Here is a 27,311-nt window from a genome sequence, read left to right as displayed (position 1 = left end):
ATCCTGTGGAAAAACATGAAAATACCCCTCAAAAAACACACAATGCAGTGGCTTGAAGGGAGAGGTTTAAGACTGTTGGTGGACCCCCAAAAAAGGAGAGCTTTACTAGTTAACTGATTTGCTGTCAGGAATTTGAGAGAACCAGCCAATTTTGTAAGGTATAACAGAGGACCACCACTGGTAGCACTGCAGGATTGTTGCTCAACTGTTAATGTATTTAGGTATAATGTGAACAGGATGTTGTTCCGAGTACACCCAGTACCACCAGATAACATTCTACCATGGTCTCCTTTTATAATCTGAGAATTCAATGAGGAGTTTAGAAAAAAAAATTCTTGCATTAGGAGTTGCACTTTTCCAGCAGCAATTCTGAGAATTGTGAATGTGGAGTGCATATACCCTGAACATTAATTGGAAACCAGTTCTTGCAATTTCCATACTCGTTAGCATCTGGTATTGAAGGACACCCAGTGGGAATATGGCATCCATCTATACAGTCAAATCACTTCTGGGAAGTTCTCATATTAACAGAATTATAATATGTACGAATCTTGGCCTGCAGCATCAGGAAACTTGTCATAATGTACTTTCAGTTCAGATGGCCCTGCAGCTTTCGTCTTTGTGACAATGATTCTAGTCTGGGCTCCAGCATGGTAATTATTTCCACAGCATTTTGTTTGCACATATGACAACGGTTTCTAAAGTCGATCACCTTCATTGGAATAACACTGACATTGACAGACACCATTAAACTGAAGTTAAACCTGCCTCAGTGGATTAATTTAAGCCTTTATTTACTTCTGAAGTAACACTATTCTCCCTTCGGGAAATCGGCCAAATTCATGTGAGGTCTAGGCTAAGTATAGGACTATTTCAAACCATGACAGTGATCGCAGATTTTAGGTACTCTGGTTTAAAAGGCTATTTTAGTATATGTGCCACGTGGAGTTCAAGATTGAGGATTTCTTATAAAAACTTCTAAAGAGGTTTTTGAGGTTGACACCTGAAAAATACACCTTTTAAATATTTTCGCAGTCTAGTATTTTGACAAAAGAATTATAGTCTTCTTAATTTTCAGTAATGCAACATTAGGCTTGGAAATCACCTCCTAGATTCAGATTAATAAATCTTGTGTATGCACATAAAAAAGCTCCAAAATGTACACACACAACTTTCTACACAAAAGTTGGTATTCATAAAGAAAACTTGAAATGAGAACATGCACATATTTACAGCAACTCTAACCCATTCATATGGAAGATTTTGGAGAAACTCAGAAAAGATGATCAAGTAGGGAATATAGTCAAACCAACTAAATGACTCCTCAAATGCAAAATAATTTACTTCACCAAGCCATTATTAGAATGTGCTTTGAGCCATTCTCTTGGAACTATGTGCTGAACTGGGCCAGGGATTAGAATGATAGTCTGCTTGAAATTGGGCTATACCTGACTCCTGATCAAATTCAGGTGTTAATAGTGATTAATTTTCTGGCAACTGGCACCTACCACAGGGTACTGTCCAACAGGTCAGACAAACTTCAGCTCTGTGATGCCTTCTGTTTTGGAAGCCATAAACAAATGACTAAGTGCTACCTTCAGTTTTAGTATGGTGTGGGTGTACAGGCCAACACAAAAAGGCAATATGTAGCAGTGTCTAGTTTTCCTAAAGTAATTGTGGCAATTGACTGCACTCATAATTTAATAACAGCACCTATGAAGAATTAAATTGCTTTTGCCAACCACAAGGAGTTGCATTCTGTTAAAGTCATCAGTGATGGCAAGATGATTCTGGCTTATACTATTCATTATAACAGCAATCATGCCATTGTTATGTAACAGCTAACTGTGGCTACCCAGAATCACCTTACACCTTTCCCTGACTCCACAGGCACAGAGGAGAGGCAGTAGAATTCTGTACATGCTCTTGACAAGCTCAGTTGAGGAGTGTACCACAGAACTCATCAAATGCAGATGATGGTGTCTAGAGACATCAGGTGGGAGAATGAACAGCTAATTAAGGTCTGCAGCATTGTGATTGAATACATACAATGTTTACATGTTCCATGCATGTTTGTTTCAAGGAGGCAAAAAGATGGGGTTCAAAACATGTTCATGAACGTACATTTACAAGATGATTGTAGTTTATAAAGGGTAAATATTGTACAAATGTGTGTACCTCAGGTTTTATAAATCATTTTTTTACTGTGCAAATTTTCCTGTTTCTTGCCATACGCATACCTTCACGCTCGAATCCACCAAGTTTTATAAACGAGACCCCTGGCTATTTTGCCAGCCTTTGTGTCCTGCCAAGTTCCACCTTCACATGTCTGTTACAGAAAATAAAATAAAATGTTTACATGACCTGTAGTGGTACCGAAGGTAGACAACAGGATAGTGATGCTCCAACTGATTGACGGCCAATTGAAATCAGGCAATTTTTCACAAAAAACAGAATTGATTAGTGATCTATATAAAGGCATATCACCAGAAGAGATATTTTTAGCCCCTACAGAAGCGTATTAGGGCCACAGTGAAGAAAAAAAAACTATATATCGAGATTAAAGTCGACATTTCCACTTTATTCTCATAGTTTATTTTATCATTAAAGTAGAATGTCATAAACTAAACTTCACCCTAAAATCAATGTTTAATTTACTAGATTTTCTCAAATCCCGTCACAAGTTAATGTAGCACATTAAATGTTTGTGTTAAGTGTTCCCCGACCCAGTTGTTAAGCGCTGTACGCGCTTCTTAAACTGACTTCCTCTACACTAAGAGGAGGCGCCGGCAGCAATCGCTGCACAGAATACATTCCCTTCATGATATTCCTGCTCTCTGAAAATGTAGAATGCTAAGATAAATTTTCATGATGAAATACATTAAAGCAGGTATTAAATATGCACGGTAGTGTTGCTCCCTCGCAGTAAGGGGTCCCCAGGTGTATGTTCAGTGTAGAGAACTTTATGGCAGGTGTGACGAGGGTCCAAAAAACTTGATGTATGAATGGGTATCGCACAGGTTTAACTTAAATATTGTGTAAATATTAGGTTTGTGATCTGGTGGTCGGAGACATGAACAAAGAATTCAATGCATGTTCTTCTGACCGGGCTTTCTTTATTGCATGCGTGCTATCTCTGACTAATGTACAAACAAGCAGTTCCTATCTTTCCTTTTTCTTTCTCCACATAACCAATCACCACACAATAAACGTCTTTGTGAAATTAAATGTAGTTATAAACTTAGACCACGGAGTGTTCAGAACTTTAAAAAAAAATCTTCATTATACATGTTTAATTATGCCATCCATTCAGGGTTGCGCCCATCCCAGTAAGCACTGTGTGCGAGGCAGGTGCAAAACCTGAACGTGGCGCCAGCATATCGCAGGGTGAATACGAGCAATACATACACTAGCAGGGTTAATATTGCACAACAAAACCCCACATCCTACATGACTTTGAAAGGAAACTGAAGCACTCCGAGTAAATCCACCAGAAAAACATGCAAATTCAAAGCAAGGAACAACCAGGACCCCATTGCCGTGAGGCAGCAGTGCAACCTCAACGCCACCATGCCCCCACAGACTAATACATGCTTTAATGCATTTCATCATGAAAATTATATCAAGTATTTATCTTAGCATTCTAAATGTTCAGGGAGCAGGAATATCATGAAATTAATGTATTCTGTGTGCTGCCTGTGCCTCCTCTTAGTGCAAGAGGAAGTCAAGTTTAAAAAGCACGTAGCGATTAACATGGCTCCAGGAACACTTAACACAAAGCATTTAATGTACTACATAACTTATGACGGGGTTTGAGAAAATCTAGTAAATTAAATATTCATTTTAAGATGAAGTTTAGTTTACGATGCTCTACTTTAATAACAAATTACAAGAATAAAGTCAACATGTCGACTTTAATCTCGACAAACGGCGAGAATAAAGTAGAAATGATGAGAATAAAGTCATCATGTCGAATTTATTATTGTCATAAGCGTCGAGATTAAAGTGGAAATGTCAAGAATAAAGTCAACATGCCGTCACACTATTACACATTACCCAGGTACATTACACAGTATTGACAAAAAATAAAACAAGTACAACTTGGATTGCAGTATTATCCAGTAGTATAGAAACAGTATTCACACATTTGAACATAATGGTCCACATCAGACCTTTTAAATCCAAAGCATCTCCAGACAACAGAAGTGACTCCTTTTTCCAGCAGAAGTTCTTCTGTTTCATCATTTTCAACTTTATCATCTGCTACAGCTTCAGTTTCGGAATGTTCTCTGTCCATTTTAACCGTGTAATGCCTCCACTACTGCATGTACTCCATTGCATGCCTGTTTAGTGGTGTAGCAGTGAAAATGAGTCCCCGCGCAACACCGGTGCAGCAGTGAAAAAAGTCTCCCTTAAACAGTTTCCCGCAGCACCATGTTCCAAACGTTGTTTAGGCAATTTAAACCGGTGTTGCAGCATAAGAAAAATCCATATCATAACAAAAATAAAAAACGGTTTTCGGTATGAACTGGTATACCGCCCAGCACTAATTACACCTCAAGAATTAGAAATGTCTAGTAGTTGCACTGAAGGGAAAAAAAACACACCTGTATAAGAATAGTAAATGCACATTTTAAGAGCAAAATTCTGTAGTGCAATTAATGATTTAAAGTGATTAAAACCTGCAAGTGCATGGATATTTACATTTAAGCCGTGTTTAATTGCAAATATCAATTAATTGAGAATACTTATATACTGTACTGTACTGTTGTTAGAGAAACGGTGAAAATTGCTTTTTTTTTTTAATTAAGCCTTGTTTCACATATGTACATTACAGAAAAAAATGAAACAATGACAGCTTGTAATTATGAAAAGCATTTTATTTTCTTTCATGCATATGCATTATGGGTAAATATTTATGTACATGTTATTAAAGTATGTATTTTAAGAAATTTCTTTATTTGAATATTTTATGGTCCCTGAACAATAAGCCTACAGAATTTAATTCTGTTATAAAAAAATGAACAATTAACACCTGAGGTCTATAGTTTAATTATAAAAATATACTTTAATACAGGACATAAGGCTTCTATGCATCTGGTTATGCCGGAGCTTAGAGTATTATGTTTTTTAAAGGGATAAACAAAGAAAAAAATCTGAATCAGTATGAGAATCGACCGATCAAGTAACATGAAAACTGGCAAACAGTATCAACATTTAAAAACCTGATTGGAGCATCGCTATAACCAGAGACATAAAAATTGACAATGTTCTAAAACAGACATCACAGAGTAAATGCATTTCCGTATATACAAGGGGGCTCCGCCCCCTGCTCGCTTTGCTCGCTTACCCCCAGTGTTGGGTATCCTGAAATACATTAGTCGAGCTCGTTCGTTTTGGAGCCGTGCCCGCGGCATTTCAGACGCGCGTTGTAGGCGCCTCCGTTCATTGAGTTTATCCAGGCGGCCTCGTGTTTGTATATCCGTCAGTCGAGCTCGTTCGTTTTGAACCCGTGCCTGCTTTGCTTCCGCAGTTTCAGACGCGTGTTGTAGGCGCCTGCGTTCATTGATCGTATCCAGGCGGGTCGCGTTCAGCGTTTTGTACGATCCCAAGCAGCACATTATTCCTAACTTCACTCCGCAGTAGTGCCACTCAGAATATGGCTGTGACGCCTGCGCCTTCCGCATTATGTCGGATTTCACCATGCTGTGTAGGCGCCTTTGCCTTTCGTACTTTCCTGCGCCTTCCGACGTGCGATGTAGGCGCCTGCACCTTCCGGGTCTGCCTCTGCTGTGTGGTGTGGACGTTTAACTGTCGTTTTTTTCTGCTTTCATATTCTGTATCTTGCTCTGCATGTGTTTCGTGCCTACGTTTTTTTTGAAGCTGTTGAATTCCAGTTTTCATTATCTCTAACCTGCTCTCCCCATGTGTTTGGCCCCGTTTTTTAACCTCTTTATGACGTTTTACTTTGTTTTCTACTCTGTCTTTTATTTCTGACCTCGCTTTATCCTGCTTTTGTTTCAATGTCCATGGTGATTATATTCTCCCTTTTTCGAGTAATAATTTCAATTTGTTTGCGATACTGTGATCTTTACTGTACTGTCAATAATGCATCATTGTAATGTGATCCACCTATGCTGTATAGTTTGGGCGTGTGAGGATGACGTACGTTTAATACGGAGCCTCAGCCCATGTCACTCTGAGGAACCCCACTGTTAATACGGAGCTCCTTCCGTACTATTATGCGGTGCATTGTGGACCACTGCGGACTCCGTAGTGTTTCCCATTTCACTTTGTAGCTCGGTCAGTCGAGCTGTTTTTTTTTGGAGCCGTGCCTGCCTGGTTTGCGGCATGTCAGACGGTTCGTAGTCTCTCCCGTTTCACTCTGGGGAGGGGGGGCTTTGTGTAGCGCCTGCGCACTATGTCTCCTGTGTCCACGGGCATGTACCTGCTTCCATATCTGGTTTACCATTCTCTGTTAGTAATATGGACTATACAAGAAAAAAATCTCAGAATGTAGTATGTGTTTCAGTATACTTTGCATGTACTGTCAAGAATGATTTTTGCCCTGGACAACAATGCACACATTTCTTTTACAACTGGGAATCTTACCTTGAACAGCACTGTTAGAAGAATTAGCCGATACCACTTTGCAAGTCTTCAGTGAACTGCTATCGCAAATGCCTGTATCTTCCAAGTTTAGGACGCGGTTTGCCCATACTTTCGCATGTGGGTTTAGTTCGGAAACTTTTGCTGATTCCTATGGGAGAAAGAGAATATACATGAACAACAACAAAAGCAGATGTATGATTTGATAAAGACTACAGTATAATCTTGGATGTGTAATAGTAAATAAATGCATATTCTTGCAAATAAATACACTACTAAGGTAATCATTTTTCATTTTATTCCATTTCACAATGTATGCAATAAACAAACCATTACCCTTTCACATCAATACCAATAAGTCAAACAACACAAAACAAGTCAGCCATGAAGTTATTTTATAATAAAGCAACATACTGTATTTCAAGGCTTGAATTTCAGCACAGAATTGCAGGTATTGAAGCAATTATTTAAAAATTTTAAACTTAAAAGTGCAGAAATCACACTGCTATGTTATGACAAAAACTGGCTCCGAAATAAAAATGATTCGTGCTTGGTTTGAGAGCATAATGATGTGATCAATCAGCTGTGAGTTGCAATTGTTATAAAACCAAATGTTACACATTAGAATGAAGGATTTACAAAATTGCAAGATTACAGTAATTGTTTTTAATATAGCAAATTAAAGCATCATGAGATTGTGACATTAATTTGACTTGTCTGTTAAATATTGCTCTTAAATAAGTGCTATTAACTTGAAAACTATGTTGTCCTATACATACCAATGCAAATTTAAATCTCAGCATAAAGGATCACAAACCTAAAAAAATTACTTTGATAAACCTGTTGTTACAAAAGCAGCTTTATGGGGTTTGTGTAAACGAAAATATCCTATAAAATCTTGGTATTCACTAATGCATGCTACACTGACAAAAACCAGTGCTTAAAATCGATTGCTAAAACATAATTATTCAGACAGTATTTAATTTTCAGTCACAGAAGAGAACATGCCTATACTAGATTTATTCCCTGACACATGGCAGGATAAAACAGAGTTCTATGGAAGTGATCTCATTTTTTATAAGCCCCATGCTGAAACCCCTGACCCCTTGTCACATAGAATAGAAATATTCACCTTGTGATATAAATCAGGCCCAGTTTTTTATTAATACGCAACAAAAGCTGTTAATGTTTTAGAGTAAGAATATCTATAAATCTTAAAATACCAATAATGGTGTACTGCACGATAACGTGCAGTGATTACACTTGACTTGGCCATTCATAGTTTTCATACTCTCTCTGTACGTTTAGCATTCGTTTGCTCAGAGGTTGATTCGCTTGCTGCTTCCTGAGCAGCTCTTGTTTTCTCTACCCTAGCGACCCACTTCTCTTCTTTCGTCAGCATCTCTTCGCATTAAAACTGATTAAGGCAGTGTTTGTGTTGCAATTACTTAGTACGTTTTCTTTAATTTTTCACTTAAGCTGACACTTAAGTCTTCAACCTGCCTCAAGCATGATTTAAGATAAAAAAAAAAGGTAGGGGAAGTGACGGCGAAGGGATGAGAACGGCGCCTGTAAGAGCAAGATGGCCTTTATTTTTTTCTCTGCATCTTTTCGGTTTACATTTTCTGAATTGCACAGCTGAGAGTCTTTGGTTATGCAGGAAAAGAACATTTTATTTTATTCAAGGAGCATTATTATTTAATATATGCCGATAAGTTTATTTTTGAGCCATTTCCCATGATCTACAGCTGTATGTTAATAAAAGTGCCTGTGTGACATTTGGGACATGAGGCTTTGACTAAGAACCATATTTTTGTTATGACTTAATAGGAAGAAAAAAAATAGAGATATATATCTTATATCGCCATTCAGCAAAAAATATCAAGATATGATTTTTGGTCCATATTGCCCAGCCCTACAATCTAGGAAAATGAGGATGCCCAAGGAGGGGAGAAAGAGTGTACTGGTACCACTTTTTAAGAATAAGGGGGATATACAGAACTGTAGTAACTATACAGGGATAAAATTAATGAACCATAGCATGAAGTTATGAAAAAGAAGTGGAAGCTAGGTTAAGAAGAGCAGTGATAATTTGAGCGCAGCAGTATGGTTTCATAGGGGGAAAGAGTACTACAGAAGTGACGCTTACTCTGGGAATATTGGTGGAGAAGTATAGAGAAGGACAGAAGGAATTGCATTATGTATTTTTGTGGACTTAGAGAAAGCACAGGATGGTGTGCCTAGAGAGGAGTTGTGGTATTGTATGAGGAAGTCAGGGGTGGCAGAGAATTACATAAGAGTGGTACAGGATATGTATGAGGGAAGTGTGATAGTGGCGAGGACTGCGGTAGGAGTGACAGATGCAATCAAGGTAGATGTAGGATTACATCAGGGATCAGCTCAGAGTTCTCTCTCATTTGCAATAGTAATGGATTGGTTGACAGGCGAGATCAGACAGGAGTCTCCGTGAACTATCAAGTTAGCAGATGACATTGTGATCTGTAACGAGAGCTGGGAACAGGTTGAGGAGACCCTGGAGAGGTAGAGATGTGCTCTAGAGAGGAAAGGAATACAGGGCACTAGGGACAAGACAGAATACATGTGTTTGAACGAGAGGAGGGAGGTCAGAGGAATGGTGAGGATGCAGAGAGCAGAGTTGGTGAAGTTGGAGGACTTTAAATACTTAGGATCCACAGTACAGAGTAATGGTGAGAGTGGAAGAGAGGTGAAGAAGAGAGTGCAGGCAGGGAGGAGTGAGTGGAGAAGAGTGTCAGGAGTGATTTGTGACAGATGAGTAACAGCAAAAGTGAAAGGGAATGTCTACAAGACAGTAGCAAGACCAGCTGTGTTTTATGGGTTGGAGATGGAGGCACTGACCAATAAACAGGAGACAGAGCCAGAGGTGGCATAAAGATGCTAAGATTTGCATTGGGTGTGAAAAGGATAGACAGGAATAGAAATGAGTACATTAGAGGGTCAGCTCAGGTTGGATGGTTGGGAGGTAAAGTCAGAGAGGCGAGATTGAGCTGGTTTGGACATGTGCAGAGGAGAGATGCTGGGTATATTGGGAGAAGGACATTAAAGAATGGAGCTGCCAGGTAAGAGGAAAAGAGGAAGGCCTAAGAGGAGATTTATGGATCTGATGAGAGAGGACATACAGGTGGTCAGTGTAACAGAGCAAGATGCAAAGGACAGGAAGATATGGAAAAAAGTAACCAAAGATGAGCAGCCAAAAGATGAAGATTAATGTTAGTGTAAAATACTTTTAAAAACAAATTATTTTCAAAAAAAGGATGATTTTCTTTATTTTGGCAACTAAACATCAGGTAATCTAGACTTAACATTAGTTATGCTTTTCAGTTTCACTGCAAGCTACTGCAAACAGAAAAGAAATATATGTACACTTTTTAGAAGATGCTGCTTGGGATAACACTCCTAAAAATTAGGATTTAGCATGTATTAGTCCTATGCTGCAAGTGCCTCCGATGCACCAGTCCAGTCAAGCTTACTGAATTGTCTGTGCACTGGTGGAAGCTGTTAGATTGAACAGAGAAACTAAAAACCATAAACCACCGTTAAAAAAAAAAAAAAAAAAAAACACACCACACACACACACACACACACGTAATCAGCAGCAGCATGCATTATGCATTATTAACGGACTATGGAAAAAAAAAATGACTTACAGTTTCTCTCTGTTTAGGTGGAAAACTCCATACTCCATCTTTCTGTAAAACTCTAATATTGTTCCAAAATCTTGGCTGGTCATCTGGATCAGATGTGTTAGTCTGTTGTATGTTAACTATAGCAGAATTTAATTCAGAATGCTGCCATGTGTTATTGAAGTAACACTGCTCACTTGAAATAAATTTACCCAGGTTGTTAAAGCATCTGCATTCTTTCCCACACATAGAGTGAAACTCAGTTAAAAGACCTACTTTGAAGTCTTCGTTGAAAAAAGAGCATTTTTCATGTTCAGAAACTGGAATGTCAATTTCTTCCAATGCAGTCAAACCTGCTTCCTTTTTACAATATATTTCATAGGAAGGGGTTGATGCATAAATATCATGTTGGCTATGATCCTCATGTGGAAGGCTTACGCTATCAACACTGTACCCATCAACACCAGAACAAAACAAATTCCTTGCTTGCTCAGTTTCAATATCACTTTTTCCAAAATCTTTATATGTCATCCCAATACTGCCTGTTTCATTTTTCATTCCATTCAACTTAAAATTAGCAGCTGTTACACATTTTATATCAGTGGTTGCCTCTTTTTCTAGAAGGGAAAGAGAAGATACATCTGAATCATCTGAGAAGATGCTATCAAAACTGACTGGCAAATTGAAATGCTGGAAACCTGTCAAATCCTTATGTTTTGATGGATTCTGCTCAGATTCAACATGCTTTGGTAATTTCAGATTAAATGAAGAGTGTTCTGAAAAGTCTTGCTGAAAACGAATATGACTCGGTGAACTACTCATATTTTTGAGGACTTTGCTCTTCAGTGCATCACTCAAGTCAAGATGATGGTTCTCCATTTTCTCTTTGGTTAATTCAACAGATCCATTTAAATCACTGCTTGTATTTAAGGTAAAGAATTTGACCAAATTATCAGTACTGAGATTAACCATCTCTCTTAGGTGTAATTGCTGCCCATTTGAGTTCAACCCAGACCTTCCCATTTCCGAGTTAACACTCATTTCAGTTTCATAAGCTGTTAATAGCAGAGGACTTTCACTATCACCACGCATATCTTCAGGTGTTGCAAAGTGAGAGAACTGAAGCTCTTCCAAAGTGTATATATCAGCAGCCAGCCAATTAAAATCATTTTGACATAAATGTTTATTAAAACAACTGATCCCAATAGTTTGGTCATTTTTTAAGTCATTACTGGACTTTATTTGCATATCAAGATGATGTTTTGCATCCCTAGAATTATGTTCTGAACTACATGTATCTGATCTTAAACTGATCATGTCAAACTTGGCGTTTCCTTGCTCTTTAGGAGTAACTTCCATTGGGCAAATGTGGACCAACCCTGTAACTGCATTATCCAGCACGTCTGGTGGTTTAAAGTCATTACCATCACTAGGTTCTATATTGCATTGATTTATAATAACTTCTTCCTTATAAGTGTTAGCAGCAGAAGAGGAACAAACAACAGAGGTTTCCAAAGTTGTACAGTATTGTTCAGTGTGATAGCATTTTACATTTTCAGCCTCATTGCCAAGACACATTTTACCTGTCATGCTATTAACAAAGTTTGCACTTTCTACATCTTTTAACGCAGTAACCATTTCATTAGTAAGACATGATAGTTGTGCTCCATTTTTATGCTTAAAATCAGTTATTTCTGAACCTTTTGATGCAGATGTTAGAGAAGTCTGTTGCCAATGATCTTCAGCATCAGTGAGCAAGGTACAAGGGTTAACCTTTGCATAAATGCTGCATGTTGTTTGAGATACTTTTTCAGTCTCAGAAATACAGCCACGTTCAATGTTTTCACTACAAGGAACTGAACATGAAGGAGCATTCACATTGACCTCTTTACCGCCTACACTAGGATTTTGGGGGTTGCAAGCTATAATTTGCTGTGAACTTCCCTCATGACAAATCAAAGATGTTTTTTGAAAATCGACAAAAACCGGACTTGTTTGGTTTTTTCTCCCTTTTGGATTCTGTGGAATTTTTCTGCTAAGTGTCGAAGAACAACCTTGATGTTTGGACACATGTGCTGCCCGTTGTATACTGCCTGCATTTAAGTCAGGATTTTGACAAATTTGCCCATCATTAATTGGAAAATTCATATCCACTATAGTTTTTCCAACAACCTCCGAATCACTTTCCAGATCCTCCAAATCTATAGTACAAATGTTATAAAAGCCAAGAGGTGAAGTTACTTCAACATCACATTCCTTAAATGGCAAAGCTTGCCTATTTAAATATAACTGGACATTATCTAGATTTTCATACCTTTCTTTTAACATATTTGAATTTTCCAGATTCGTGCAGGTGATTTCCAAAGATGGAAAAACAGGTTCATTGGTGTCCTCACAAGACAGCAGGCAATCCACAGAGATACTATTTAAGGCTTTTGACTGTGAAAATTCTGATGCAGAACCACCACACAGATGTAACTCTTCTTCCATTTTGTCATACGATTCCAATTTATCCTTGTAAAACTTGCCTTTTGTTACAGCCTTTGTTACTGACCCGGCGTTGTTATTTCTTAAATACTGCCACAGTTTCAGCAAATTGTAAATTAAACCTTGTTTTTCTGGAACCACCTTATGGCTTTCTTCACTGTTTATTTGTGGTTTCTTAATAAATAAACTCTGTCTTTCATGACAAGTAATGTTCTCATTCCCCAAAAGATCTCTGTTGCATTCACACTTGGAACTAATCTTGTCTGGACATATGCATCCTCTCTTATTACAGTTCTTCACCAAAGTAGACAGCTCTTCATCTTTTCTATCGCAAAGTACAGTACTGTGGTCATGTTTCAATACTTCACTAAAGGAACTTTTTTCTGATGCATATAAAAGACTTGTTCTTTCATTAGGTTTGCTCGAATTTCTTTCCATACTGAAGCAGCAACCCATGGTTATTAAAATAGTCACAGAAAAGCTCCTGAATACTGCACTGAATCCCAAGATAGGAATGTAGAGGGGGGAAAAATGCTCTTTACACAAGAGGGGCAATCAATGCCTACATACCAAAAATAGACCATTTAGAATGGCACATGGAGTACACATGCTGCTGTCAATCACTTGTAACAATTCAAGTGAAGCTAATCATCTGAACAACAGTGACTTTCATTTTATAACTTATTTTCAAAAAACAAGTATGAAAGAATACTATAATATAAAAAGAATAGTACTGGAACTGCAATTAGCTAGTTTAAAAAAGTTTTATTTAATCATTCATTTAATATGGCATTTAAAAAGCTGCTTTTTAACCATGAGTGCCTCATTTAAATAAATGTCAGAAATAACTGGGACCAAAAAGAAACAATGACCAAACAAATTAAGCAATTTTTACCCAAAAAACAGAAGGTAAAGGGCAACAAATGTTCCTCAAATTCATGCAAAATATTAGTAATAATATACATGACCATCACCATTGTACTAAAAATGATGTTTGACACTCCAATTCCATCAAATTTCATTTCACCTTTTTTTCTCCTGCCACTATGTGATGACTACTTTGGTTTGCAAAATAAACTTAATGACTGGCCACTGAGAAACCTGCCACAAATACAAAAAGGACACCACCACCACCAACACAATAAGTATTAAATGGACCAATCAACCAGGCACTTAATATACCTATGACTACTGATAAATTACCTCTGGTATATTAAAAGGCGTGCAAAGGTATCTCTCACCATAGCACCAGTGTTTCTGGAGATTTCATGAAGGTTTGTTTTTTGTGTGTAACTAAAGGAAACCTTTTTGTTCCAAAAACCTGAAAATAAAGAATATGGCTTACCTATTTGTTTAAGCCGAAAAATTCACTAATTTCATGTGTGGTTGTTTTTACATACAGTATTCATTTTAGATCATTTTCCTAAATGGTACCAATAATTCTGGAGTCAACCTTATATGTTGATGGTATGCGGAAGTGTAGAAAGACAAATAGAGACTGGGAACCATTGGCCTATACTACTCAGTTGTTAAGCACACCATACTAGTTCTCAAATGCAAATGGTGGCATATGGATGTGTCAGGTGGGAGGCTACTCTACCAGTCAACGAAGGTCTCAGGCACTGTAACTGCATATGCACAAGGTCAATTAGCATAGTCCATTTATGGTTGGTTCAGCCAGGGTTCAAGGCATGTTAAAGTACACGTTTAAAAGATGATTATGATTTTTAAATGGTAAATTGTGTACAAATGTGCATAGCCAGGTTTTACAAATTCCATTTTAAGGATTTCCTGTTTTTTTGCTTGTGGATACTTTTAAGCTCAAATGTATGCAAAGTTTTATAAATGAGAACCGTAGACAGAAATATTTCTTTATATATGAGGCAGATAAAGTTTAATATAAATAAATATAAGGTTTTAACACACAGAAAAAAATATTAGATATAATACTTAAACAGTAGGATTGTGGTCTGAGGCTCACCCTTAAAGAAAAGCTTTGGAATTCCAATAAACTAATTGCTGTAACTAACTCACTAGGCAGCTCACAGAAATGGTTATGAAAGTTAAGGGAAAAAGTTAAAAGTGAATCTTTAGCTATATAGCGTGCTATGTGGTGTACAAGAAGAGGGGAGACTGTCCTTAGACTGCTAAACACACTTCTGAGACCCCATTCTGTCATCACATTAAAAAGTAAATAAAGGTGCAAGACGATGGAGGCAAAGATGCAAGTGGTTTTTAGGAAAATTTTGCATCATAAAATATTAATTCACCCAGCAATTACTATGATAGTTAACAAATCACAGGGACAAACATTCGAAAAAAGTTGGGTTATTAGAGAGAAAGGAACTATACTCACTCACTGGCAGTTACAGTGGTGTGAAAAACTATTTGCCCCCTTCCTGATTTCTTATTCTTTTGCATGTTTGTCACACAAAATGTTTCTGATCATCAAACACATTTAACCATTAGTCAAATATAACACAAGTAAACACAAAATGCAGTTTTTCAATGATGGTGTTTATTATTTAGGGAGAAAAAAAATCCAAACCTACATGGCCCTGTGTGAAAAAGTAATTGCCCCCTTGTTAAAAAATAACCTAACTGTGGTGTATCACACCTGAGTTCAATTTCCGTAGCCACCCCCAGGCCTGATTACTGCCACACCTGTTTCAATCAAGAAATCACTTAAATAGGAGCTGCCTGACACAGAGAAGTAGACCAAAAGCACCTCAAAAGCTAGACATCATGCCAAGATCCAAAGAAATTCAGGAACAAATGAGAACAGAAGTAATTGAGATCTATCAGTCTGGTAAAGGTTATAAAGCCATTTCTAAAGCTTTGGGACTCCAGCGAACCACAGTGAGAGCCATTATCCACAAATGGCAAAAACATGGAACAGTGGTGAACCTTCCCAGGAGTGGCCGGCCGACCAAAATTACCCCAAGAGCGCAGAGACGACTCATCCGAGAGGTCACAAAAGACCCCAGGACAACGTCTAAAGAACTGCAGGCCTCACTTGCCTCAATTAAGGTCAGTGTTCACGACTCCACCATAAGAAAGAGACTGGGCAAAAACGGCCTGCATGGCAGATTTCCAAGACGCAAACCACTGTTAAGCAAAAAGAACATTAGGGCTCGTCTCAATTTTGCTAAGAAACGTCTCAATGATTGCCAAGACTTTTGGGAAAATACCTTGTGGACTGATGAGACAAAAGTTGAACTTTTTGGAAGGCAAATGTCCTGTTACATCTGGCGTAAAAGGAACACAGCATTTTCAGAAAAAGAACATCATACCAACGGTAAAATATGGTGGTGGTAGTGTGATGGTCTGGGGTTGTTTTGCTGCTTCAGGACCTGGAAGGCTTGCTGTGATAGATGGAACCATGAATTCTACTGTCTACCAAAAAATCCTGAAGGAGAATGTCCGGCCATCTGTTCGTCAACTCAAGCTGAAGCGATCTTGGGTGCTGCAACAGGACAAAGACCCAAAACACACCAGCAAATCCACCTCTGAATGGCTGAAGAAAAACAAAATGAAGACTTTGGAGTGGCCTAGTCAAAGTCCTGACCTGAATCCAATTGAGATGCTATGGCATGACCTTAAAAAGGCGGTTCATGCTAGAAAACCCTCAAATAAAGCTGAATTACAACAATTTTGCAAAGATGAGTGGGCCAAAATTCCTCCAGAGCGCTGTAAAAGACTCATTGCAAGTTATCGCAAAACGCTTGATTGCAGTTATTGCTGCTAAGGGTGGCCCAACCAGTTATTAGGTTCAGGGGGGCAATTACTTTTTTCACACAGGGCCATGTAGGTTTGGACTTTTTTTTCTCCCTAAATAATAAAAACCACCATTTACAAACTGCATTTTGTGTTTACTTGTGTTATATTTGACTAATGGTTAAATGTGTTTGATGATCAGAAACATTTTGTGTGACAAACATGCAAAAGAATAAGAAATCAGGAAGGGGGCAAATAGTTTTTCACACCACTGTATATGTTGCATTGTCATGATGCAAGTCCAAACACGGAATCAAAATTCAATGCGATATTGACGAAAAGTTAAACCGTTTTTACTGAGATTTTACAGTAAAAGAGTACGTTTAAAAAGTATTTAAGTGTTAATTTCAAAACCAAACAGAATGAAAATGTATAACGCAACGAATACCTCTAATGCAACATGAAACAATTTTCTTTCAATTTATTAAGTTTTACTATTTTTTTTTTATTATGGTTAATTACTCGCTGTAAAATAGTTCTATTATGCATGTAACAATTCCCATGAAAATAATCTGTTTAAATTGTACATCCGCATTCTCATATGCGAACAGCAGATGCATGAAGTGGCTAGCGCATAGCGCCCACCCAGGGGTTGGCGAGCGAAGCGAGCACGGGGCAGTGCCCCCTAGTATATTATTCTCACACAATTAATTCATATTGGCAATTACACACTGCTTAAATGTAAATATAAATGCATTTATAGGTTTTCATCATTTTAAATCATTAATTACACTACAGCTGTTTTTGGATAAAATAAACATTTAATTTTGATAAAGTTGGTTCTTTTTCCTTCAGTGTATCAGCTGGACATTAGTAATTCCTGAGATGTAACTATAAATATGGATTACCATTTTAATTATGTAGTACTTGTTTCTTACCGAAATGTGCGCTGTATGACACACAGCAACAAAAAACAAAATACAGTACAAATCCTTAAAAAAAGTCTATTGATTACTAAGTAGCAATTTCAAATTTGTCTTCACCTTTCCCTATTCCAGTTAAAAGCATAGGCTTCCACATTTTAAATAAGCTCACTGTTCAAAAACATGCAGGATCAGTTTTAATTTAAAGGAAAGAATTAAGGGCTGAATTTTTTAAAGTAGTTTTTCTTGCCGTTTATCCATTTGCACAGGATGACTTCATTACCTTTTTTTTGGTTTATTAATCCCATTTCTTAAATGTAAAGGCTAACAACTCTCCCTTTACTGATAAAACAAGCCTCCACTGCTGCTATTTGTTTACACTGCAGGAAGTTTGCTGCAAAATATAAAAAAACACTCACTCAACTACCATATTACCTAGGATAAAGGAGCACTGAAACTAAATGAACATAAATCTTTAAAAAAAAAAAATAAAAAAAAAACCAGGGGCTGAAAACATCAGTTTTGGTGACTGGCTTTTGTACTGATCAAGTCTTCTTTTTAGTGAAAATCAGCCAATTCCAATTGGCGGCTGATTTATTGGAGCGTCCTTAGCCAGTATGTTTTCCATGTCAGCTGTAATTAGTAGACTTTTGCAGTCATAAGCTGTTCAGTGTTCATTTTGAAAGTAGAAGACTGTGGGCACTCATTTCCATGATAAAGGCCTAGCCAAGTAAATAAGGGTCTCCTTGAATGGATGAGACAGATGGGCAGAGTAGACATGAAAATGATATATAAGACTTCGTTCAATCTTTTTAAATAAGTAGGGGGCTTTGCCCCCCTGCTCGCTTCGTTCGCCAACCCCCCTGCCTGTGCTACGCGCCAGCAACTTCGCGTCTCTAACACTCGCATATATGGATTTCACTTTCACCAAACAACAAATCTTTTAATTCTCGTGGATACGCCTCTTCATTTGGAAGAAACACTACTTTTCCCTGAAGGCAACACTAAACAGACGATCTACAAGTTGCCGACTTAAAGTTTAAATCCAAACAATACATTTGATCTCTTTTCGCTGTTCTGTTATTTCACTGAGTAATAATTCCAGTTTGTTTACGCTAATGCGATCTTTATCATTTTTGGTTTTTTTGAGACCTTCGAATTTTAGTACTTCCATTATCTCTAACCTGTTCTGCATGTGTATCGTGCCAACGTTTTTTTTAATTCTTTATGACGTTCTACTTTGTCATCTATTCGGTCTTTTATTTTTGGCTCCCAGAAGTGGTTAAATCTCTTGGCTCAAAGTCTTTTCTCGTGGGACGTGAAATTGTCTCTGAGAGTCACGTCTCTCTTCCCAAGGTTTTTTTTATTATAATAGAGAGATTTTTAGACAATTTTATAATTCCAGTATTCATCATGCAAGCCACAGGCAGCAGGCATGGCACGCATTTCCATAGCTCTGCTCTACCCGTGGAAATGAGCATCCCCCAGTGGATGGGACTGAAGGCCAGAGTATACATGAAAGTGATTCAAGTGATCTAAAACCTTTAAAAAACATTGTGAGGAATTTCAGCAGTCAAGTGATCATTTTGTAAGCAGCAGACTAGGGTTATGTATTTCTGTGACTCTGCTCCAACTGGGTAAATAAGTGTACTTTCCAGTGAAAAGGACAAAAAGGCACATTGTAGAAAAAACAAAAGACTTCCCAGTCATTTTATATAGGTTTAGCTCAATTTTAGCTGTCCAGTGTTCAATTTGTAAACAGAAGAGCATTTCAATAACAAAGGCTCAGTTGTGAAAATGAGTGTGTCCTCCAGAATATGGGATGCAGAAGCACATTAATTGTGAAATTGATATAGAAAACTGCCTTCAGTCTTTTAAAATACATTTTGAACAACTTTAGCTATACAGTGTTCATTTTGCAAGCAGCTTACCTAGGCATGCATTTTTACAGCAATGCTCATCTGTGGAAATGAGTGTCTACTCTGGTGGAAGGGATGGAGGTGCACAACAGATATGAAAGTGCTCATGGACATCTAACCTAGCAGTTGTTTGAATGCTTTTGGCAGATACACTTCATGTGCTCCCAGCTCTTAAAACAACGACAAGCGAGAAGCAGAACAGGCAGCTCACCAGGAGCAGCAGCAAGCCAGCAGATGATCCGACCGCTTCTCCTTAGCATGCGTTCAGCACCCCCTATCTCCCCTTACACAATGTGAGCGGCAGAGACATGAAGTGGCAAAAGAACAGCTGCTGCACAGGCTTTTAAATGATTGACTCGCAGCGCAACAAGCAGAACACGGAGCTCGCCAGCAGCAGCAAGACAACACGATCCGACGGCATCTCCTTAGCGTGCGTTCAGCTTATCTGCTCAACAATAAAAAAATAAATAAATAAAAAAGCCTGTTTGCCACTGTCACAATATAACTAGTGTTGAAGTTTCAAGGATTTCATTCACCACTGGAGAACTAAGGAGAAATACAGTATCTCACAAAAGTGAGTACACCCCTCACATTTTTGTAAATATTTTATTATATCTTTTCATGGGACAACACTGAAGATATGATACTTTGATACAATGTAAAGTAGTCAGTGTAGAGCTTGTATAACAGTGAAAATTTGCTGTCCCCTCAAAACAACTCAACACACCGCCATTAAAGTCTAAACCACTGGCAACAAAAGTGAGTACACCCCTAAGTCAAAAATGTCCAAATTGTGCCCAAGGTGTCAATATTTTGTGTGGCCACCATTATTTTCCAGCACTGCCTTAACTCTCTTGGGCATGGAGTTCACCAGAGCTTAACAGGTTGCCACTGGAAACCTCTTCCACTCCTCCATAACAACATCACGGAGCTGGTGGATGTTAGAGACCTTGTGCTCCTCCACCTTCCATTTGAGGATGCCCCAAAGATGCTCAATAGGGTTTAGGTCTGGAGCCATGCTTGGCCAGTCCAGCACCTTTAACCTCAGTTTCTTTAGCAAGGCAGTGGTTGTCCAAGAGGCGTGTTTGGGGTCGTTATGTTGGAATGCTGCCCTGTGGCCCACTTTCCGAAGTGAGGGGATCATGCTCTGCTTCAGTATGTCACAATACATGTTGGCATTCATGGTTTCCTCAAGGAACTGTAGCTCCCCAGTGCCGGCAGCACTCATGCAGCCCCAAAGCATGACACTCCCACAACCATGCTTGTCTGTAGGCAAGACACACTTGTCTTTGTTCTCCTCACCTAGTTGCCGCCACACACGCTTGACACCATCTGAACCAAATAAGTTTATCTTGGTTTCATCAGACCACAGGACATGGTTCCAGTAATCCATGTCCTTAGTCTGCTCGTCTTCAGCTCGTCTTGCTGGCTTTCTTGTGCATCATCTTTAGAAGAGTCTTCCTTCTGGGACGACAGCCATGCAGACCAATTTGATGCAGTGGGTGGCGTACAGTCTGAGCACTGACAGGCTGACCCCCAACCCCTTCAACCTCTGCAGCAACGCTGGCAGCACTCATATGTCTATTTTAAAAAGACAACCTCTGGATAGGACGCTGAGCATGTGCACTCAACTTCTTTGGTCGACCATTATGAGGCCTGTTCTGAGTGGAACCTGTCCTGTTAAACCGATGTATCGTCTTGGCCACCATGCTGCACCTCAGTTTCAGGGTGCTGGCAATCTTCTTATAGCCTAGGCCATCTTTATGTAGAGCAACAATTCTTTTTTTTCAGATTCTCAGAGAGGTCTTTGCCATGTGGTGCCATGTTGAACTTCCAGTGACCAGTATGGGAAAGTGTGAGAGCGATAACACCAAATTTAACACACATGCTCCCCATTCACATCTGAGACCTTGTAACACTAACGAGTCACATGACACTGGGGAGGGAAAATGGCTAACTGGGCACAATTTGGACATTCACTTTTGTTGCCAGCGGTTTAGACATTAATGGCTGTGTGTTGAGTTATTTTGAGGGGACAGCAAATTTACACTGTTATACAAGCTGTATACTGACTACTTTACATTGTATCAAAGTGTCATATCTTCAGTGTTGTCCCATGAAAAAGATGTAATAAAATATTTACAAAAATGTGAGGGGTATACTCACTTTTGTGAGATACTGTAATAAATCGATAAAGCCTATTTTTGGTCACATTTGTGACCATTTTAGTCACAGTAACACAGAATCCCTATCTAGAATGAGACCAAGTGGCTTATTACACTACAGTAACTGCATTGTCATGAAGTTTCCACCCTGCAGTTTACATGTTTTGTTCACCCAGAGGTGGCCCCTGTGGCAAGATCAATGATGAATGAAACTGTACAAACATTAACAGAGTCGGCCTGGATGGGAGGAATCTGCAGAGACACACCGTACAGGTGAGCTCCCATGTCTTCCACAAAGTACAGTGTAACCTCGGTTCACGAACGTCTCGGTACACGTACAACTCGGTTTATGACCAAAAAGTTCACCAAACTTTTGCCTCGATTCACGACCACACACTTGGTATACAAACAAGCCAGTTTCCCTTTCGGTTTGTGCAAGCCGATGATTTCCGCACGTGTTGCATTGTTCTCCGTGCATGCGTGCTTTCGCTGTGAGGTCTTTGTGCTCTATTTCATTTCCCTTCCGGTTCGTACACGCCGATTACTGTATTTAAGCACGTGTTCAGCCTCTCCCTGTTCATTGTTCTCAGTCAGACGTGTGTGCTTTACCTGTGAACTCTTTGTGCTCTACAGTATTTCGTGTGCTTTTGCAGTTAACCATGGCTTCTAAGCAAGTGAAGAGTGCTGAGAATTATTGAGACTTAATTATGAGAAGTGTTGCAATGTTACTTTTCTCTTTTTTCAAATGTTTATTTTTTCCCTGTGCTTAAAACTCATTTAAAAAGAGTGTTTACAGCGATCGGGTTGTAATGCTATTAGCTTGAACTCCTGTAATGTTACTTTCTTGGTTGGCTTTTAAATAAAGTTCGGATTTGTTCAAATGTGCCTTTTATCCCCCCCTGTGCTTAAAACTCATTTAAAAAGTGTTTATACAGCGATCGGATTGTAAGGCTATAGCGCAAACTGCTGCAATGTTACGGGGTATGGGGGGCTCAAATGCTGCTGAGAGAGAGAGCCTGCGCGTGCAGCAGAGAGGAGAGGGGGGCTCGCGTGCTGCTGAGAGAGAGAGAGAGAGAGAAAGAGCGAGCCTGCGCGTGTAGCTGAGCAGGGAGCCTGGGTGTTTGTGTCAGTGTTATTCAATGTTTTTACATTAGTTTACTATTACACTGTGCATTCTATGGTGTAGGGGCGGCACGGTGGCGCAGTGGGTAGCGCTGCTGCCTCGCAGTTGGGAGACATGGGGACCCGGGTTCGCTTCCCGGGCCCTCCCTGCGTGGAGTTTGCATGTTCTCCCCGTGTCTGCGTGGGTTTCCTCCGGGCGCTCCGGTTTCCTCCCACAGTCCAAAGACATGCAGGTTAGGTGGATTGGCGATTCTAAATTGGCCCTAGTGTGTGCTTGGTGTGTGGGTGTGTTTGTGTGTGTCCTGCGGTGGGTTGGCACCCTGCCCTGGATTGGTTCCTGCCTTGTGCCCTGTGTTGGCTGGGATTGGCTCCAGCAGACCCCCGTGACCCTGTGTTCGGATTCAGCGGGTTGGAAAATGGATGGATGGATGGATTCTATGGTGTAATTAACTATATTTGTGCTTAAAAATCTTTAAAAAATATATATTTACATACAGTTCATACGGTCTGGAACTGATTAATTGTATTTACATACAATCCTATGGGGGAAATTGCTTCGGTTCACGACCAAATCGATTTACGACCAGAGGATTGGAACGAATTATGGTTGTGAACCGAGGTTCCACTGTACTTATGTTTAATTGGCTCTGTGTCCTTTGCTTTGCAGATCTCCTTGTGAAGAACATAATTACTGTTAGCAATGTCAGTAAAATTAAGAAATAATCTGCAAAACTCTATCTTCTGGTGGCTGGTGTATTACGAAGTTTACCAGACACACAAACTGTTCTCATTTACATATTAAGACTGAATTACTTATTTGGAGCATGTATGTATCACATAGCTCGCTCACCATTATCAAGCTTCAAACTCCTTTACACAGTCTACCTTGAATTAGATTTGTAGTACTTTTTATATAAAAGGTACAGTGAATTTTGAGACTTTGTGGAATCCCCCCAAAGTCGCTAGATGATATGGCTGGTCTGTACACTGGAACTGTGAGTGCTGTGCAGAGCAGAGGCAGAACCTCAGCATTTCTCCCAGTTAATTTCGGAGGTACGTCATGGGTGTGTTCTTGCTCCTACTCTCTTCACGGCTCGCATGGACTGGGTGTTGGGCAAGGTCGTGGGTTCCAGAGGCTGTGGGACATCTGATGGTGAAGATTTACTAATCTTGACTTTGTGGACGATGCTGTGATCTTTGCGGAGTCAATGGAAGCTCTAATCGGGGCTCTCGAGAGACTGAGAGACCGAGCAAGGAGTCTGAGTGTCTGGGCTTTCAAGTGTCCTGGAGAAAAACCAAAAACCTTTAATAACTTCTTGGGCACAGCAATCAGCAGTGTGTCTGTCATTAAAAGGTTTACTTACCTCAGTGGCAACATTCATGTCTCTGGTGACTCTTCCTATGAAGTCAGTAGAAAGATTGGAAGACCATGGAGGGTCATGAGGTCGCTGGAAAGGGTTAGTGGCGCTCCCGAGATCTGTGCAAAAGGACAAATGTCCAAGTGTTTGGAGTCCTGACGCTTCCTGTTTAGCTATATGGCTGAGAGACAGGAATGATATCTAGTAATCTGCAATGAAGACTGGACTCCTTCGGTACTGTGTTTTTTCAGAGAATCCTTGGGTATCCGCTGGTTTAACTTTGTGTGGAACAAGAGGAATATTAGCTGCATTGTGAGGGAGTGTCAGTTACGGCACTGCAGAAATGTGGCATTATTCCCCGAGGGTAATCAGGCACGTACGGTCCTCTTGAGGACCAGAGCAGCTCGACCATGCCAAGGGGATGCTCACGTAACACCTGGCTGCGGCAGATGCATGGTCATTTCCAGAGGGTGGAACTGGACCTTGTGTCTGCCTTGGTGGTTGCCAACTGGGATCTTGAGTGGTTTTGTTGTGTGATATGTCCGGCAACACAATGTACCAGTGCATGCTCCTCAATCTGACCTGACCGGACAGTGGATTCAAAAAGTAATCAGACCCCTTTTCTTTTTCCCACATTTTGTTATGTTGCAGCTTTATACTAAAATCATTTATTTTTTTGTTTCATCAAGCAAAACTCAGTACCCTAGCATAACAAAGTGAAAACAGGATTTTAGAAATTTTTGCAAACACTTTTCTGGTTAGGATAATCTTTTCATCATCATCATATCAAATAGCACTTCTTGTTCAGTGGAAAATGCCTTTGGACACCATTTCAATAATGCTGTGCTTTCAATCAGTCTCTCCACATGAATGAATGATCCACAAACTTTAGTAATTTATGCACATTTTCTGAACTGTAAAATATGCAGACTAATTGGAGAACAAGGCAAGGCTGTTCATATGCTAATTTTTCCTGACAACTTTGCGATTCAGGAGCACCTCTTAACACAGAACGAAAAACTAAAATAGCCAAACTTCTATACTCTTCTTCCAGAACTTTGTGGAGGTGTCAGAGACACTATGACTGCAATGCAGAGACCAGGGGCCTCATGTATAACGGCGTGCGTAGAACTCACACTATAACATGGCGTAAGCACAAAAGCGGGAATGTGCGTACGCACAGAAAAATCCAGATGCAGGAATCTGTACATACGCAAACTTTTACGTTCTTCCACTACATAAATCCCGATCAGCGTGAAAAGTAACGCATGTGCACGCGCCTTCTGTCCCGCCCCAACTCCTCCCAGAATTACGCCTCTTTGAATATGCAAATCGATATAAATAGCCTTCTGTGAAAAGACAATGGGAAAAGCACAGGAGAAAATATAAGAATTTCAGCGATTACCAAGTGGAGGCAAAGAAAAAACGTACTATTTGTTGGTTTAAACAGTGGTATAATCAACAAAAGGAAGTTGATCGAGTGACAGAGTGTCGGAGAAACTCGAAGGCTCAAGTTCACAAAGTCGCACAGTGCCTGAAATAAAAAAGAAATCACATATCAAAGTCGCCGTGAAAAGGCGAGTCGTAGCCCACCGTCTGAGTGTCGTATGAAAGCTTATTAGGGTACAGACAAAAAAAAAAAAAAAGGCACACAGTGGGGAAAAAAGCACAAAATGTCAACTTTAATCTCGAAATTTCCACTTTAATCATGTAGTTTATTTTGCCATTAAAGTAGAACATCATAAACTTCATCTTAAAATCGTTTAATTTACTAGTTTCTCAAATCCCATTGTAACTAAAGTGGCATGTTAAATGCTTTGTTCTGTATTTGATCTTCTATGTGCTCTGTGTGTGTGAATCACTACCTGCTTTTTAAACGGGCTTTCTCTTTCTCCGACAGGACACATAATCCATTACATTCGTGAAATTACAGCTCCCTGAATAATTAAAATACTGAGATGTATACGTGATATCTTTTTCATGATGATAGGAATGAAAGCATGTTATTAAACATGGGAACACGGTGGCGCAGTGCTTGTTCATGTCTCACGCCGGAGGCTTGCTGCGCCATGCGCGACCTTCAATGTAATAATTTATCACAGCAGTACTGTCTCTTTCAAACGTACTAACCTCCAATTCCTGCCCTTACTTTTCTTTCTCCAAAAACCCAATCGCCACACAATCAGCTATGTAATAGACGTGAAGCCATCTGTAAGCTTAGAACGCTGATTCTTCAAAACTTAAGGAACATTGAAATATCTTCATAGTACGTGTTTAATTATTATATCCGTCTATCTTTCCAGTGTCGCGTCAGCACCAGCAAGAATACAATGCAATGCAGGAACAATTACCGAACTAGGTAGCGCTGCGGCACCGTGTCCTCACATGTTTAATTATTAACAATACAGATTATTTAAATGAAGTTAAAGTTTTATCTGTATAATATAATCAACATATTTTGCTGCATTTCATCTTGAAAATGAATACCGTCATCATATGTAAATACGCGCTTTATAAAGTGGCGCAGGTTGTGCAATATTATAACTGTATCCCAAGTTTACAGTGAGGTGATTGTACTTATAAGTACAAACAGTTCTACAAGGAGCACTTGATGGACTGATTTAGTGCGTTTATAGTTCTTGGGATGAAACTGTTTTTAAACCGCGATGTCCGTACAGGGAAGTCTCTAAAGCATTTTGCTGTGGCTCAGGTAGCGTCTGCTTAATGCTGTGTACCGATAAGTCTCTTTCCGATCAGCTGCTGCTGTGATTTCCCACTCAGATACAGTGATATAAATACTCCGAGTAGTGCAGTGACAGTAATATGGAAAAAGATGATCTGCTGTTACAACCCTTAACGGGAGCAGCTGAAAGAAGAAGAAGATGCAGTGAGAGTTACAACACTAAAGCAGTTATGGTATTTGGAATACTATGGCTATTCCCTGGACCATTATATTGCTGCAGGTTAATTACAATCAGATGCATTACACTAATAAACAATATGCAGTTAATTTCAGTGTATTTATAAAGCCGCGCCAGGAATGTGGATCTAAGAAAGAAAGGGTGATCACACAGGAACAGTAGCACTGCTTTGATGCTGGGTCCTGCCAGTCTGCAAAACCGGGCGGATAAATTGTGTACGCCAAGGTATGAGTTACCGTGGAAATGTGCGTGGCTTTACGCCAAGTTTAGGTTTTATACATCGCGATTTGAGCGTGGAAACGTTCGTACGCAACATTTCTGTGCGTACGCACCGTTTATACATGAGGCCCCAGGTCATTTTCATAGGCATAGTTGTGCACTTTCAGCTGCAGTTTACTATTTTTAAAAAGTAAAGCCAACCATTTAAA

The 27,311-nt window shown here is 39.4% G+C and overlaps 1 protein-coding gene across 3 annotated transcripts in view; it reads right to left on the bottom strand.

Moving 5' to 3' along the window:
• larp4b (La ribonucleoprotein 4B) overlaps positions 1–27,311 on the bottom strand; it is a 146,257-nt gene that overhangs the window by 73,141 nt on the left and 45,805 nt on the right. For 2 of the 3 annotated variants that reach the window (XM_051929038.1, XM_028804127.2), the window contains one exon: positions 6,613–6,760. In XM_051929038.1, the coding sequence (XP_051784998.1) occupies positions 6,613–6,760 (148 nt within the window). Of the gene's footprint in view, positions 1–6,612; positions 6,761–10,295; positions 13,230–27,311 lie in introns of those variants that run through there. The other variant, XM_028804129.2, reaches the window with a different exon arrangement.

This window comes from Erpetoichthys calabaricus, chromosome 6 (assembly GCF_900747795.2).
Source record: "Erpetoichthys calabaricus chromosome 6, fErpCal1.3, whole genome shotgun sequence".
NCBI lineage: Eukaryota > Metazoa > Chordata > Cladistia > Polypteriformes > Polypteridae > Erpetoichthys > Erpetoichthys calabaricus.
The sequence above is the reverse complement of the archived record's forward strand: the minus strand, read 5'-3'. Positions and strand labels throughout refer to the sequence as shown.